The sequence below is a fragment of the Eleginops maclovinus genome, chromosome 23 (assembly GCF_036324505.1).
Source record: "Eleginops maclovinus isolate JMC-PN-2008 ecotype Puerto Natales chromosome 23, JC_Emac_rtc_rv5, whole genome shotgun sequence".
In the NCBI taxonomy this organism is placed as follows: Eukaryota; Metazoa; Chordata; class Actinopteri; order Perciformes; family Eleginopidae; genus Eleginops; species Eleginops maclovinus.
Genome location: NC_086371.1, coordinates 27,652,726 through 27,670,236, shown reverse-complemented (window position 1 = coordinate 27,670,236; position 17,511 = coordinate 27,652,726). Strand labels below are relative to the sequence as shown.

The 17,511-nt window shown below is 40.0% G+C and overlaps 1 protein-coding gene and 1 long non-coding RNA gene across 2 annotated transcripts; one reads left to right on the top strand and one right to left on the bottom strand.

The window, feature by feature from the left end:
• The first annotated feature begins 5,267 nt into the window (after positions 1-5,267).
• LOC134859753 (uncharacterized) lies at positions 5,268-6,394 on the top strand. Its single transcript, XR_010165150.1, has 2 exons — positions 5,268-5,638; positions 5,828-6,394. It is a non-coding gene; the product is annotated as an uncharacterized LOC134859753 (long non-coding RNA).
• A 2-nt stretch (positions 6,395-6,396) lies between these two features.
• LOC134859751 (putative nuclease HARBI1) lies at positions 6,397-8,249 on the bottom strand. The gene is made up of 4 exons (XM_063876439.1): positions 7,430-8,249; positions 7,230-7,345; positions 6,923-7,034; positions 6,397-6,824 (listed from the first exon to the last, which is right to left on the bottom strand). The coding sequence occupies exons 1-4, from the start codon at positions 7,857-7,859 to the stop codon at positions 6,448-6,450; spliced, it is 1,035 nt and encodes a 344-aa protein (XP_063732509.1). The 5' UTR covers positions 7,860-8,249; the 3' UTR covers positions 6,397-6,447.
• Positions 8,250-17,511: the final 9,262 nt, after the last annotated feature.

Sequence of the window (17,511 nt, the reverse complement as noted above, 5' to 3'; positions counted from 1 at the left end):
ATTTAAATGTGTCTATGCCACCAGCAAATACAACAGCACTAACCAAACACAACACAACATACAGTTTACATTCAATACACAAAAACAATTTGCATCTTAAAAGTCCAAAAAGCACTACTTGGCAGCCTTTGGGGCTCTCAGTCTGTGGCCTGATGGCAGCAGCTGGAATGTTGGGTTGAGTGGTGTCATTGTAGATGTGGATTGCCTTTTTGGTTTTAGAAAGATAGAATAAGCTTGAGTTGGAGTTATTTATTACTAATGATTTTGCTGGCCTGATTGACGACCTGTGTCAGTTTGTTCATTTGATTTATTGAGAATGCAGACATGGACATGCACTATGGACACGCAGTTCATTCAAACTTAACAGAAAGTAAATAAATCAACATTGTCTTTTTGCCATTAAAACCACAACCAACTCTGGTTTGAGAGTTTGAAAGAGACAAATTAAGTAATTTGTTTAAGGTAACACAGTTGCTAACATTGGATCTGTGATGCCCACTGACCAATGAAGAGTGTATTGCCTAATTTAAACGGTTTCTTTCACTTTAAAAATTGAAGGCACTGTTTTTTTTTTCTGAAAACATATATAAATGTCACTTGCCTTGTCTTGTATGGTGAAAGTATCTTATCTAGAGCAGCAATATTGTGTCACTTTTTGTGTTCAATAATTTGGTTCAAGAACAAACACTTTCAAAACTAATAGTATTGCCACCATAACTTTACTCTACTCTGTTCTTACTTCCTGTTTTAGCAAGCTAATATATTTGCTAGCATGGCACTAAACTCTTGCACTAGGAACCTTTTCATGACATGTAGTTTTAAATCCAATATGTTTACTCATGTCAGAACCTGCTCTCAAAAACAGCATTCAGATTTGTATTTAACGCCAAGAGGCATTTTAATCCATGATGGACTTTCATTAGGGCAGGCTGAATATAACCGTGACACATAGCCTTATTTTCTTCCGACAGTGATTGACACCGAGAGTTGCGAAAAGACAGTCGGCGAATGTTCTGTATCATAGTCTTTGCTTAATGCTAGATAATTCCCAGTCATGAGGAAATGCAGTTTGTATTTACACATGCCAAAATAATGTCTCATGTCAGTGTTTCTCTATATAAAACCTTTTTACTTTCTGCTCTTACCATCACTGAAATTCCTCTTACTATGGAAACTGGATGTCAGGGCAGAGACAGCAAAGCAAATAAAACAAATATATTGCAGTGAAGCTTCACTAAGCAGAGACTGAGAATGTAACAGAATAAACGGTAACACTTTACTTGAATGGGTGTTCATAAGACTGACATAACATTGTCATAACCATGACATGACACCTGTCTTACACATTAATGAATACTTATGACAGTTGTCGTTAAGTGTCATTCGGTAAGTTGTGTCACTGTTGATGCAAAGGTGACATTGTTTGAGATGTCCTTGTTATGACAACTTGACATAAACCAGGACAACAAAACAATATAACGAAAGAGATAATGTTGATGGACAGGAGCAACAAAAGCAATACAGGATGGTATTTTGGTGTGAAACAAAATGTCCGTGTGTAATGGAGCTGGATAATGTTATTAATAAGGCTTTGCTTCAGCTTGCTTGATGGAAACACATTTACATTCAAAACAACACATTCAAAAATTACAAATTGAAATGCTCAATGTGGATGAACCGATTATTCTAAATGCAATTTAATGTGATTGGAATACTCAGAGCAGGGTCAAAATGTGATCTCAAATCAAATCTCACCCCTGTATCACCTTCAACCAACACAATTCTTTCTAGAAAAAAGCATATAGAATACAGCAGTGACCTCCATCCCCTCTTGGCCAATTATTGTCTATCTCTTCTTTATCTCAAATTCACATGAATATGATTGACCATGAACACACTGTCTTTTAAAGATTACCCACAATAAAGGAGCCCTCGGTCCATGTGTGTTTTCCTGCAAGTGTGATTGTCGGTCAAACCCTTGATGGTGGCCACCTGTGTCCCATAAACCCTTCGTAATATAGTGTTTGAAATACTTACATTTTCTATGAGAGGTAAATACAATGTGTTGCCCTATTGGTGGGATCGCTATCGGTAAGTCTTGTTAAATGTTGTACTTAAACTATTGTTCTCCTTGAGTTTAATTTGAATAGCTTAAGTGATCCTCTGACCTTTACCAAATTGTCATCAGGTCGACCTTTTAGTTTTAGCATGCTAAAAGGCTAACTAAGAGTGTGGGTAATTGCATGTTTGCATGCTAATGTTAGCATTTAACTGTGAGGTCGTTTACAGTTCTCTTGTAAACAACATCACAACACACATCTGTAAGTATCCCTATTTCATATATTGTTTTGTTAGTGAAACCCACTCAACACAAGCGCCAAAAAACATGAAGTCATTGAGTTTTCTGCAAGAAAAGTTAAAAAAGTTGCTGTCTTCTTTTCAGAAACATGTCAGATTGGGTAACACAAAAACTGGCATCCAAGCAGATCAACAGATTGAATTCAAGGCAAGTTTGGGACTTGTTCCATTTCCATTTGCCTGTGGCATCTGCCTTGATTTTAACACTTTATTTGGTGTTCTATTTCAAACTTTTCTCAGGTACTACTTAACCCAGCACACTGCCGTGTATCCTCTTTACGCCCACAGCAACATCTTCACTGAACTGTAAGACACACTCTGGACATTCTGGTAGCTCAACAAGCTCAAACACATAGCAGGTAGTGGAAATACTGTGGGTGTAAATCCGTTTCAGGGTCTTATTACATGCTGTTACATGCTCTTCTGTTTCTAGTGTGCTATGCTGAAAACTAAAATCCTTTTGAATCCCTCAAAAATATAACCCAGCATTAACTTCAACACAATGTAGTTGTTGACAAAACTTAAAAGTTGTTTTCCTGATTGATATACTACTAATACATATGATTTCCAGTGTAACTACCTTTTTAAAGTGAGAGAAATTCATTGTTACTGCTGGGGTTGTTAAGCCTGCTCTAACCAATCACAGAAAGGGTACCGTTTATAGGTTATTGCATTGGTTAAACCACATTTAATTTCCCTGATTTGAGGACTGCTTAACTAGCAGCCTAAAGCATGTTTTCTAATTCTTCCTTGGATGAATTTACAGTTTATCAGACTCTAAATGAATCAAAAAGTAGGTATCCTGGAGCTAGACGGGGGTAACGTTTTTTTACCCAAGACTGCTGCCTTGGCCAAGATCCAAATAAAGAAAACAAATGTCCTTTTGAAAGCACGGTCAAATTCAAACAAAGAGCTAACAGTTCCACCAGTACCAGGCTGCATTTCACACCAAGCCTTAAGTAGTGTCCTATCTGAGTTAATCCACAGTTATTATGACGTCACAGCTATAGAAACCATTAATATTATACAGAAACGCAGAATAACAGGGTGTTGCATCACAGACAGGTATCTAATGTAGCGAGGATGAATGCCGTTACAAAATGAAGAAACCCCCAAAACACAATTCAACAAGTCTCCTCTCACTGCAGCCACAGCAGCATCACACACATCATCTCTTGCAGTAGCATCAATATGTACTTAATAAAATGACAATAAAATATCAACACATTTAAATAAAAGTAATTTTAGCCTATAATCACAAATACGTTTAATTATTTGTACACAAAATCCATCCTCCTTTCTATCCTCAAAAAGGGTTTAATTACTACTGCTCTACAACTGTACAGATTATCTGAATGTTTCAGTTCCAATAATTTGACCCGTTCAAGCGCTGACAATCCGATCGAAGGATGTGAACATGCAAACATCATCGTAGGCCTTCTAGATGGCCGTGGTGTCGCCAGCTTGAAATCTGATTGGTCAATACAGTTTCACTGCCATTTATTTTAATCCACAAAGCCCGCCCTGTTATTTCTGAAGGCCTCAAGGCAGCTCTACCATTTGAGCTAATTCCCCATTGCAAAGAAATATCCTGTAGCTCCAACAGGTTGTTTGCTCCTCTTAAATCTGGTAACAAAAGAGGAGGTGGAGTCACACTATCTTGTGTCTATGAATTGTTCACTTTCTATTACCTCATGTGAAATACTAAAGTGATGTGGAGACTGCGGGGATCGATCCCGCTACCTCTAGCATGCTAAACGAGCACTCTAGCATTTGAGCTATTTCCCCTTTTCAACTGAATGTCCTGTAGCTCCTACTGTCTATTTTTCTTCTTACTACATCAGATTACTGTAACTTTCTTCTCATGCATGCTATAGGCTTATTGATGGAGTGTGCTACAACGCCCTCCCCCTAACAGAATCCAATCAGACACCAACAGGATTCCAGTGGCTGGGAATCTAAAGCCATCCCCCTGTTTTCTGAGAGGGGCGTTGTCAGATTCATCCATTTGTTTGCTTGCAGGGATTTACCATGAGAGGGTGCTTCCTCCACAAATACACAGAGACAGCTAACTGGGTGAACTTTGGCCTTTGTTTAGCCTTGACTCACACAGTTTGTTTCCTGGACTGTCACTTCAGTAATGTTTGCAGCTCTGCAGTTGTGTTTGCTGAGCTTCACTTAATCACATATTTCGTATCCCTTATTTTCACAGGGAAATGTAACACATTACTTTTATACTTCTTTTTAATTCATAGTATTACACATTTTTCAAGCTATGTAATGTTTATTTTCTTTCCTTTTTTGAATTTCGAACGATGTGCTATTCCTTGTTTTTTACTTTAACGATAAAACATCCAGATTTGAGACTAAATAAAGTTTATCTCATCCTATTGTCTTAATTGTAATTCAATAATATATAGTCTTTGTATACTAAATAATGTAAATGTTTACACTTCTTTATTTTTGCAGCTCATACTTTTACCTTTACACTAGTTTGCTTAAATACGCAGGACAATTTATTGAACGTTGTTGTGGTGTTTTTACACAGTACAGCAATTTTCTACCTTTAGCTTTTTAAGTAGAACGCTGGCTTTTCACCAGCTTCTCACTCAGGGGGGGACAACTGCTGATGACGAGAACCTATTGTAATGCTAATGAGCTGGTTGGGCCATGTGAAGGATCCCACTCAGGGACTGGACCGCTGAAATACCTCAGTATTCACCTCCATTGAATGAAAAAATGAGTCACTGTCGCAAAAGCACTAAGCCAATCAGGCATCGATAAAACACAGGATCAGTCTATGTGTCAAGGGGGCACTAGTTTTCCCCTGTCCAAGAACGGGTAATGGTCCAGTCTGACAGCGCACAGCTCGGCTGTCTGCAGCAGAGACCGGAGGAAGAGATAGATCAGGGGCCTGTACTACGAACGGAGTTCAACCTACTTAGAACTAACTCAGGGTTTCCGCGGTAACCCGGGGTTGACTAAACCTGGACATCTTGATTGGTCTTAAACGGTACTACGACGCTGATTATGAAGTTGATCAGCTGAACCTGTGTTCACTCAACCAGAGTTACTGCGCGTTCACATAAAAGGGGTGGTACCAGCGCAAAAAAACACTCTCGATCATGGCGGGCTCTCCCTATTTCACAGAAGAGGAATGCGAGATCATAATGAGGAGTTATGAAGAGTATAAACCGACCCTGGCTGCTAAATCCAACACCGCGGCAGCAAACAAGGCGCGACTGGGGTGTTGGCAGCAAATTACAGACCGCGTAAATTCGTAAGTAGGCCTATTTCTTTACTTCTATATGTCCGTTAAAATAATCCCAACCTGAATACAGTATGTCAGGACGATGTACAATAACAGTCGGAACGTTACTGTATCGTATGTGCAACCACAAATGAAGCAGGACAACTGAATGTTTAGTCCCCTTCACTAATTCTGTGTATGTCCCTTAAATACTTCCAGAGGTACCAGCAGCGCCAAACGGACCTGGCAGCAGGTGAAGATGAAGTACAAAAACATCATTCAGAATGGTAAGTAAGAATGTGTGTGTGTGTGTGTGTGTGTGTGTGTGTGTGTGTGTGTGTGTGTGTGTGTGTGTGTGTGTGTGTGTGTGTGTGTGTGTGTGTGTGTGTGTGTGGAGGACTTGGAGGAGCTTTCCCCTCCTGAAGCCTCCCTCCCAGGGACCTCACAGTCAGACAAAGTACAGTTTCTCCTTCCTTGTTTAATTACTGAATATAATGCATACTAGGCTAATGTGTACAACATGGGGTGGGGGTTGTGTAGGCCACAGTGGACAATGTCCGCAGTTTATACAAGAAAGTGCTGGAGCTAGACCGCACAAAGAAGAGGCTGGAGATCAGAAAGCTGGAATTAGAAATTGAAAAGCTGGAACATGAGAAGAAGGTATTGTCTTATCACTCCATTAATATATAGGCTACCCACACCCTATATGTGTGTCATTGATCTGGCTTTTCGTCACCTTTTCTTCTTGCAGGAAAGAGAGTCATCTAATAAATGAATAATATCAGAGATTGGTGTGACATGTCTTTATTTTTGTGCATTTAATTTGTGGTGTGTACAATTCATTGGAAAAACTGGTTGGTAATGGCATCCCTGACAGCACGGCCTGTTGGATGATCCAGGGTGATTGGATCAGTAATATCAGGGGGTGGGGGAGGATCATGAGGGGGCACTCTTTCCTTCCTTATTGTGGCGACATTCTGAAGAACCACACATGCTGCTATGGTTTGGCAGGCCCTGTCTGGCTTGACCCGAAGGACCTTCAGGCAGGCGAATCGGGCCTTCAATATGCCAAATGTCATTTCGATCCTGGCCCTAGTGACACTGTGTGCATGATTAAATGATCTCTGTTGCCTTGTTTGTGGATCAGGAAATGGTGTGATGAGGAACTTCATGCATGCGTAGCCACGGTCCCCCAGCAGGATTCCATCAAATTGCCCTTAGATGAAATGGAGGAAAAATTAAACAACTGTCACACTGATTTCATGTTCACTATTAAAGCATATTACTTCAGGTAAATCGATATAGGACTTTTACCTTGGTGGAATCTGTCAGACAGTGATGATTCTCTGAATATACGGGAGTCATGGACTGACCCTGGCCACCTTGCATCCAGGCTTGTGATCATATAGTGGTGATCGCATGTCATCTAAGAATATGTGCACAGGTAAGGAACATAACAGGTGAGGCATGCTGTTGCGCATGTAAATGACACCACCCCATGCAGAGGACAGGAAATCATTCTACATGACAACAGGAATTGACAGGTTGACATTACCTATTCCAATGAATCGTGGACTGTACAATGTACGCCTACTGTTAATCTGTTAGTCTTGTGTATTACCTGGACATTGATGGTGTGTTTGGACTTTCTATTCACAAAATCCCGCTCATGCTCTCCCAGGGGTGCACTGATAGGAATGTGCGTACAATCAATGGCTCCAATTACTCTTGGGAAACCTAGATATTTTGTTAGTCAAATCAGTTGCCAGTCACAATTATGAAATGTGCAAATTACCTATTTTTAGATTAGTGGCATATTACCAGCGATTGCATAGAACCCTTCTTTTATCTGACGTGCAGGCAAATGGCCAGGGAATACAACAAATGCATCCACCAGTTTAGTGAGAGCAAGTACCACCTTCCGTATCACCCGGCATACAGTGTTCTTACTCAGGTTTTCAGCATCACCGATGGAATACATATATTGTCCGCTGGCGAAATAGCGCAATGAAAGACATAACATTTGCTCGATTGTGAGGGCCTGACTTCGGCGGGTTACATTAGAGACGTCCGCCTCGAGCAGCTGGCATAGGTAACGAATTCCCTCAGCTGAGAATCTATATCTTTCATGGAGAACATCGTCCGGGTACGCCAGCGGATTCTGGCGGTCTTTAAATACCCTCGCCCTCCGAAGAGAGCCCCTCACAATCTGCGCGCCTATATCGTACGGATCGTCCAGGTATGCTGGCATTGTCTTTAGGGGACATGTCGGTGGAGGAGTGGTGTCTAAATAGGGTGTGGTTAATCGGAAACCTAGGGTTAACCAAGAACTAAAACTGGGAAGACCAGTTTTGGGATCCTACGTATATTGCCATGGCAGCATACCTCGGTTTTAACATATCCAACTTTCGTAGTATGGGTTAACCAGCAACATACGCTGCACGTGACCAAGTTACTCTCGAAGTTACCCCGGTAAGCCAGAAAACCAGCTTCGTAGTACAGGCTGCTAGGGTTAACCAAGAACTAAAACTGGGAAGACCAGTTTTGGGATCCTACGTATATTGCCATGGCAGCATACCTCGGTTTTAACATATCCAACTTTCGTAGTATGGGTTAACCAGCAACATACGCTGCACGTGACCAAGTTACTCTCGAAGTTACCCCGGTAAGCCAGAAAACCAGCTTCGTAGTACAGGCCCCAGTGCTCTAAATCCTGAAGTCAAAAATCGTACACATCCAAAACGGAATAAACATAAGTCATTATTATTACCAAGTTAAATCCTGTTCATTGTTTCAGACTTTTATTAAACATTCGATATTTTTAAAGATGTTAATTAACAGAAATGCAACATAGAGGCAACAGGTACTGCAACAGCATAAATATGCAAACCCGAGCCTACAGTTAAAACTACTGCTGGAGATCAGAGGGGGACCAGAGAGCTGTTGCACTTTCCGATGGCCCATTAGGTGTGAAACTTAAAGATAGTCACAGCACTGCTGATCCAACAAGATCTAGTCGTCCTATGTTGACGTGATGCCAGGATCCCTTGGCGTTACATTTAAACACACTGGGAAATTTTAGCATCGATTTGCAGGAAAGTCCACTAACAACACAGAAAAGATGGTCATTTATGACCCAGTGGTCTGGTAAACTCTTATTTTGAAATGAAAAGAAACCGGTAAATACATTTTCCCGTGTTCCTGAGCTGATCAGACTTTCTGTCGTGACAGACGGGAAGAAAGTCCGTCATTATACAAGCAAACAAATAAATAAAAACAAGGATAATTGTGGCTTATTGTTGAGTAAATTCTGTGTGTTGTTTAGAAAAGAATAACAAATTAGAAGGAAAAAAACACGACGGCAAAAAAGTCCGACATTATACAATAAAATTAAAGAAGTAAAAACAATAATTTTGGTTTGATATTGCGTAAGAATAAAGTTAATAAACGCCGTGAGACCGAGTTGGAAGAGAGCATTTCTCCGCGATCTCAAGTCGTCTACCGTCGATGTTTAACTTCCCTGCACGTTAAAAATCAATGCCAAACACACAAATATAAACCGTAATAGTTCAACAATAATAAACAAATGGACACTGTAAATATTGTTGTTTGCCCGTGGTGAGGTGACGAGGCTCCATTAGAAATAAACCTAGTTTAGTGAATTACTGAGTTCAGGCAAGTTATTAACGTTTTAATGAAGTTGACTACAACACATTGGTATTTGTTTGTGCTTTCATGTGAATTCGGCGAACATATACATACAATTATCGTTATGATGATGATTAAATCCTTCGTGTGAGCCGGGCTGCATTTCATCCCATCGGATCTGAAACAAAAACAAACCAATTATTTTTGTATTTGTAAACTCACGTGGATTAAACCCCATTTATTTTGTTAAATAAAAACGAAATACGATGTTTTTTTGTAACTTATTACACTCACTAATGGTATTAGGCTACTTATTCACTCCAGCCTTTTATTTACACTTGTTTAAAACATATCTAAATACAAATGTGTGTCCATAAATGTGCCGTCAGTTTTCAGATAAAGCCCCGGCATCAACAATTACTTCTGTATTCTAGCTACAGTATAATTCTTTTCACCTCCCATTTTGCTTTCAACCCAAATAATAAAAATAAGATACAATAAGTTATATAATTATAAACCAGAGGAATGTTTTTCACTATTTTACACATAGAAGTAACAGGCTGCTGTGTCTGTGCCAGAAGCAGCACCCTCTGAGGAGTCAGCTGTGTATTTCATGAGTTCCATGGTGGCAGCGTCCATCAATGCGCCACCTGGTGGATCGATGAGCCATTGCAGCTGGTTTCAATATCATTTATCAAGGGGGCGTCACAAGTCTGAGCCGTTTCAACTACGTCACACTGGGGGTTTCGCTTTTGGCGAGGGTCTGTCACGGACCCATATAGGACCCATGCAGGTGGGGATGCTCGAAATCAGGTGCTACATCTGTAAGTGTCCGTACTGAGTGTGCTGCATCTACTATAAAGTGAACACAAGACAGTTTAGGCCACATAAAAACAGTACAAGGCCCTGCTGTGGTGCCCTTGAGCAAGGCACCGGACACCTCCAATCCCCCCTCCCCATTGCTCCCCGGGCGCTGCACGATAGCTGCCCACTGCTCCTAGTACTAGGATGGCATGCAGAGGACCAATTTCACTGTGTGTGCTCTGCTGTGTGCATGTACAGTGGGGCAAAAAAGTATTTAGTCAGCCACCAATTGTGGAAGTTCTCCCATTTAAAAAGATAGGAGAGGCCTGTAATTTTCATCATAGGTATACCTCAACTATGAGAGACAAAATGAGAAAAAAAAATCCAGGAAATCACATTGTAGGATTTTTAAAGAATTTATTTTCAAATTATTGTGGAAAATAAGTATTTGGTCAATAACAAAAGTTCATCTCAATACTTTGTTATATACCCTTTGTTGGCAATGACAGAGGTCAAACGTTTTCTGTAAGTCTTCACAAGGTTTTCACACACTGTTGCTGGTATTTTGGCCCATTCCTCCATGCAGATCTCCTCTAAAGCAGTGATGTGTTGGGGCTGTCGCTGGGCAACAGACTTTCAACTCCCTCCAAAGATTATCTATGGGGTTGAGATCTGGATACTGGCTAGGCCACTCCAGGACCTTGAGATGCTTCTTACGAAGCCACTCCTTCGTTGCCCTGGCGGTGTGTTTGGGATCATTGTCATGCTGAAAGACCCAGCCACGCTTCATCTTCAGTGCCCTTGCTGATGGAAGGAGGTTTTCACTCAAAATCTCACGATACATGGCCCCATTCATTCTTTCCTTTACACGGATCAGTCGTCCTGGTCCCTTTGCAGAAAAACAGCCCCAAAGCATGATGTTTCCACCCCCATGCTTCACAGTAGGTATGGTGTTCTTTGGATGCAACTCAACATTCTTTCTCCTCCAAACACGACGAGTTGAGTTTTTACCAAAAAGTTCTATTTTGGTTTCATCTGACCATATCACATTCTCCCAATCCTCTTCTGGATCATCCAAATGCCCTCTAGCAAACTTCAGACGGGCCTGGACATGTACTGGCTTAAGCAGGGGGACACGTCTGGAACTGCAGGATTTAAGTCCCTGGCGGCGTAGTGTGTTACTGATGGTAGCCTCTGTTACTTTGGTCCCAGCTCTCTGCAGGTCATTCACTAGGTCCCCCCGTGTGGTTCTGGGATTTTTGCTCACCGTTCTTATGATCATTTTGACCCCACGGGGTGAGATCTCGCGTGGAGCCCCAGATGGAGGGAGATTAGCAGTGGTCTTGTATGTCTTCCATTTTCTAATAATTGCTCCCACAGTTGATTTCTTCACACCAAGCTGCTTACCTATTGCAGATTCAGTTTTCCCAGCCTGGTGCAGGTCTACAATTTTGTCTCTGGTCTCCTTTGACAGCTCTTTGGTCTTGGCCATAGTGGAGTTTGGAGTATGACTGTTTGAGGTTGTGGACAGGTGTCTTTTATACTGATAACGAGTTCAAAAAGGTGCCATTAATACAGGTAATGAGTGGAGGACAGAGGAGCCTCTTAAAGAAGAAGTTACAGGTCTGTGAGAGCCAGAAATCTTGCTTGTTTGTAGGTGACCAAATACTTATTTTACCGAGGAATTTACCAATTAATTCATTAAAAATCAGACAATGTGATTTCCTGGATTTTTTTTTCTCATTCTGTCTGTCATAGTTGAGGTATACCTATGATAAAAATGACAGGCCTCTCTCATCTTTTTAAATGGGAGAACTTGCACAATTGGTGGCTGACTAAATACTTTTTTGCCCCACTGTATATGACTAATAAAGAGGGTTTCATCCTCCGATTCTATCTATCTACTAGTAATTGTAGCATTTAAAAATAAAGTTTAAAATAGGAATGTTTGAGTGTATTATTCCATTGTTCAGAATACAGTAGTGTTTCAAGAATTTGCTCTTTGCTTTTCTTTTAGCTTAAAGTCTACTTTCTAGGATATGAAGCTTTTTCCATGCACCAAAGGTAACAGACTTCCCAGGCCCTGGCTCAGCAGTGCTGCCAGTGAAACAACTGGATGGAAAGCTTGTTAATGCAGCATCAGCTTTTCAAAGTCAATTCTGTACGTGCCTCATCCCACAGCCAGTGAAAACATCGCAATGGCTTATGGCCTTCCCTGCTACATCATTAAAGTAAACAATGGGTCGCATGTGATGTCCTGAATTCTTCACATTGCTAAAGTGAACAACTCACGTGCCTTCCTGATCCCCAATTTAGAGTGTTAAGCATTTTCTCTGGGGTAAAAGTTCTATGAAAGCAATCCAAATGTCTTTTGCTTCCTCTATATGTAATTATATATTTTTCTTGCTTTGTATTTAACACAGTGCAGGTAGTTCCATATATTTAAGACCTCACCAGAACAGCTCTCCCGTTGCCTTTCTCATATTTAACTTGTTAATTAGTGTCTTTTTCCCGTGTTTATTCCTGTCCCTCTTGTGTGGTCATCATAACAACCCTCATATAATTTTACCAGCAGAGAAATCAAATCCTTATGACTTGCTTTTCCCTTTTATGTATTTGTTTCTCTTCCTCTTAAAACTCAGTATGCAAAGTAAAAAACTAGGCAACATTATGCTACTGTATAAACCTGAATTATGTTAAATCATATCGGACTTGGAGGGAGTAAACTCCCTTGAAATATATCAGTGGTTATCACCAGGGTACTGGAACCATGGTAACAACATCAATAATCTGAGTGGAGATATTTTGCTTAAGGGCACCTGATCTGCTGACACTGAGCAGCAGGTGAATGGAATGGAAATTGAAAGAGATTGACCCTACTTGACTCTGGTTAGTCATGATGAGCATTGATGGTAAATCCTAAGGATTGTAGGCACCTTTTCATAATTAGAACAGTGAGCTTCTCTTGCCTTTAGTTTTACATTTTTGACCTGTATGCTCTTTTTTTGCTGACAACACTGAGAATACATCTTTTGGATCAAGCTACTCCTCAGAACTCTCAACTTTTCATCCTTTGCTGAGCTTTGATTGGGATTTGAAATTGTCAGCATGATGCAAGTACCTCCTACATATTTAATATTCCTCTTTGGAGGAAAGATCCAATTCCCCTCTTTGAAACTGAGAGTTATTAAAAAGGGCACCAATTCTGAGAAAGGTCAGGGTCTGTGTTATTGAACATCACATAAAGGGAAGTTGAGTAACCACAGAGCACTTTAACTTTTTTAATTAGCTTAGTGAAATTATACCTAGTTGATTAACAATTAGGTTGTAATCTTACTGTGCAAGAACTCCATTGTTGGTTTTCAGCTTTGTCATTCAAAACACAATGGTTCTGGGATTTTGGTCTATCAAAAGCTACTTTATTTGGAAACCTTCAGTGAATAAGTCATGTTAACTCTTTATCTGTGTTCTGGCTGATTGATTGAGTATTAATAATGTGTATTTTGGGTTGTTTAGGTGTCATTTTTCTGTATATCATTGATCTCAACATGATTTGAGAAGTCGCAGATTCTCGGGTCATTGGGAAAAATCATTGACTCTTGTTGCACTTTGACTCTCCTCTTCTATTCCTGTGTCCCTCTCGGTTTCTCTGAAAAAAATAATGGCTTCTACATTAAGTAGGTCATATTAAGCTTATGTTTAGGTTCATGTTTGTATTTAGTGCCTCTACTGTGACATGTTTACATGCTGTAATGTTCACAAAGGTCTTTATTTTTCTCATACTGCCTGTGCTGCAGCACCTCTTTTCACCGGTCTGCTCTGTTTGGTTAGCTGGCCAGCTTTGTCGTCATTGGTCAACCGATTATAGATGAGCAAATCAAGTACAATGTGTTGGAGCGCAAGTGTAACATGGAGCCCAATGGCGGCGTGTCAGGCAGTGTGTGGGAGGGAAACTCACTCTGGAGGGAATACAGGGATTTTAGCCTTTGCCAACCATTTACATGCATAAAAACCTATAGAACACACTAGGAAAAAGGGAAAACCCCAAAAGCAATACAGAATAATTTTTCGTTAAATGAGTGGTGCCAGTCCGAATTATCTAGGTTGATTAGTGGCTGCATGGCAAGATAACTGATATCTGTTACTTAAAGACAAACAACAATAGGTGCATAGCAGCTTGTAGCTTGTAAAACAAGGACTGTAATACACCCAAAAAACATAAGCATCACACAAAAACATGTATTACATGGGATGCCATATAGCTCAATTGATACAGCTGTTGACCCATGTACTTGGGCCTGGTCCCTATGCTATTGACACTGTTTCACAACGTGTCTTCCCCTGTCACTTAAATAAAAGACACTGGACGCCCCAGAAAAAAAAAAAAAAACATTCACTACATACATCATTTACCTACATTTCTACAGAGGTAAACAAGGATGGCTGCCCGAAATGAGAGCCAGGGGGGGAGAAATATTCTGTGTTATTAGAAGGAAATTCAATAGATTGGTGTTTGTGTATTCTTTTGTGTGAGGATTTAACAACATTAGTCATTACATAAAGTACATTTAGGGCCAATTATTCCTATTATCCAATAAAAATATCCTTCACACCTTTTTTTCTTACCAATTGGAAGAATTTCTCTTTCTCCAAGACTTCCAATGTCCTAGATTATAAATGCAGTTGAGAGAAATAAAATATGCTGGGGAATTTTGGCTCCGTGAGACACAGAATGATTCCACTCAGACCTAGACCATTGGCAAAAATAGATAATCACTTGACCAAATATAATTTCTCATAAGTCCTATGAGCGCTCTCTAAAACTCAGTGTGAGAGTTGCCATAATGAAACTAATCAATGGAGTGTAACATTGATAGTTAGGTTATTTTCGTCTCATTTATCATCATTTTAGAACTCCATAATACTTGCAATATCTTGACTTAGACGGTTAAGTGCTTGGGTTGTAATATATATACATTAACTCCTTGCCAATTGAAAAGAAATCAGTTGACGACAGCATACTTATAGACTTCATCTTAAACCAATTAAGTCTATAAGTTTGCTTTATTTAACTGAATTTGAAAGTGGAGGGAAAGTTTGGAATCATTCATTCTGTCTTAATTTTTATTGGGCAATAATGTCGGGAGAGAAAAATGGAGACATTCATTTCCTCTGGTTTAAAAACACTATACCCCAAAAAATGTCAAGGGCATGCTTGAGACGAACACATTGTAATAGTACACATTTAACACTACATTTACTTGCAGCTAAAGAAATGTATTTATTAAATAAGTAATTATTAGTGGTGAGGGTGGATACAAGGCTGTTGAACCAAACAGACATGGGGTGAGCCTGCTTTTGTTGAATATAGAACATGTTTATATAACCTTCAAGATTATGACCACCAGTTGAAGAAAGAGGATGCTGAGATCTCAGGAATAACTGGTCTCATCTGCCTGGTGTTGGAGGTCAACACATTTTGCAACCTTGATGCTTTTATGCTATTGGTGACTTAGCTCCCCAAACATTATGTTGATTCCAACATCTATTATACAACCACCACAAGTATAAATAAACCATTCTTCGAATTACAGTCTCTAGACATATCTGGTCAATGCAGAATGACGCTATTTCTTCACCCTCTATTCCCTCAAATGATTTTTTTTTTTTTTTTTGTGGAGAATTGATCCCGCTACCTCTTACATGCTAAGCAAGCACTCGACCACTTGAGCTAATTCCCTTTTGCAATGAAACATCTTGTAGCTCCAACAAGGTCATTTCATCCTGTTCGAGATAAATCTGGCAACAAAAGACGAGGTGGAGTCACACTATCTTGTGTCTACACATTTTTCACCCTCTATTTCCCCCACTGAAATACTAAAGCATTGAGGAGAATGCACAAATCGACTTCACTACCTCTTGCATGGTAAGCGAGTGCCCTACCATTTGGGCAATTTCCCCTTCGAAAAGGCTATATTTGCAGCTCTCCTTTACTCGTGTTACAGGTATGTCTCGTCTCATTCTCTTTGCTCATAAAATTCAACAACTTTCACAAGAGCTATATGGCACAGTGTTGGTGGTATAGTGGTGAGCATAGCTGCCTTCCAAACAGTTGACCGGGGTTCGATTCCCGGCCATCGCAGGTATTCACTTTCAGTAGGGGGATGGTGCTGTTTAAAGGAGTGACCATATCAGGTAATGGTAACTACCTTCTCAGACATGCTAATGTCCCGCACTTTTAAAGACCTTTTTTAACATTTGTCTTGTCTTGAACCTCAAATGTGCAGTTTGCCCTGGTGTGGCTGTTGATAAAGCATACAGTATAGTATTAAACATCACCTAAATCTGGGTTACACCTGTTAAAACCTACTACATTTCAACTAATTACAACAAGCTTTCCTATTGTTTTTTTGCATTTTGGTCAATAGACCTCATTTACACAAATTAACCCCGTTTGGAGTTTTAAAAAGGCAATTACTTTGAGTTAAGCTTTTCTTGGTAGTACGTAATGACACCGATGTTATACATTTAAAGGAAACATGCGTCATGCAATTGAAGTATTTATCCCTCAATCTTTTATTGTGAAGAATGTAGGATGAAACAATACGTGTCATTTATGTGGCATGAGATGAAATTGAAAGGACCTCCTATTCCAACATTAGATACGGCTCAGATTTGACAACAGGAAGGTTAAAGGGAAGGACTTGCTGCCACGGTACACACGATGCCTCACAGGAGAGTGTTTGTTACAAGATTACTGTTTTTTGTGATCTTTTTTTTCAGACACTCCTGGTAATAACTGTCATTTTGTACCCTTGTATCTCACTTAAACGCTGATTAAACGCTTGTGTTGCCAAAACCAAAATAGGCAGCCTTTCAGTTTGGGAATAGAGGGTGTCTAGCCTGATCTTATAAGGTAATGATCAAAGGTGGAATTAAGGGCAAACCTGCCAGGGACATGAAACGTCCTCATCTGTATGTAGATACGGTTATGGAACATACTAAATAAAACCCAACTAATAATGACATGTGAGGAGCTGGACCAAATGTTTTTCAATGGTGTTTGAACGTGTTCCCATCTTCTCAAAGTTCCAATTGGAACATTTCAGTAGTTGTTCGGAGGCACACAAGATGATGGGATTCCTCTTTACCCACCAGGCATGTGCCGTGAATAATTCAAAGAGTTGGTTTACCCAGAAAAACCCAAAGAAAAGCCTCTGCATTGATCTCGAGTCTGTCCAAATAATGGAGAAAGTATTTCCCTTTGGTAACCAATGTTTTCAAGTTGCTACTCAGTGTTTGGTGATTGAAGTTCCAAAATCTACTGGCTTCCCCAACCAGTCTTTTTGATAAACAGCGATAAAGTTGTTGGTAGACTTGTGTTGTAAGTACAGAGCCATCTTTAAGACAATTAGCCAATTGAGAAATGTAATGCACCTTTACAGACGCAT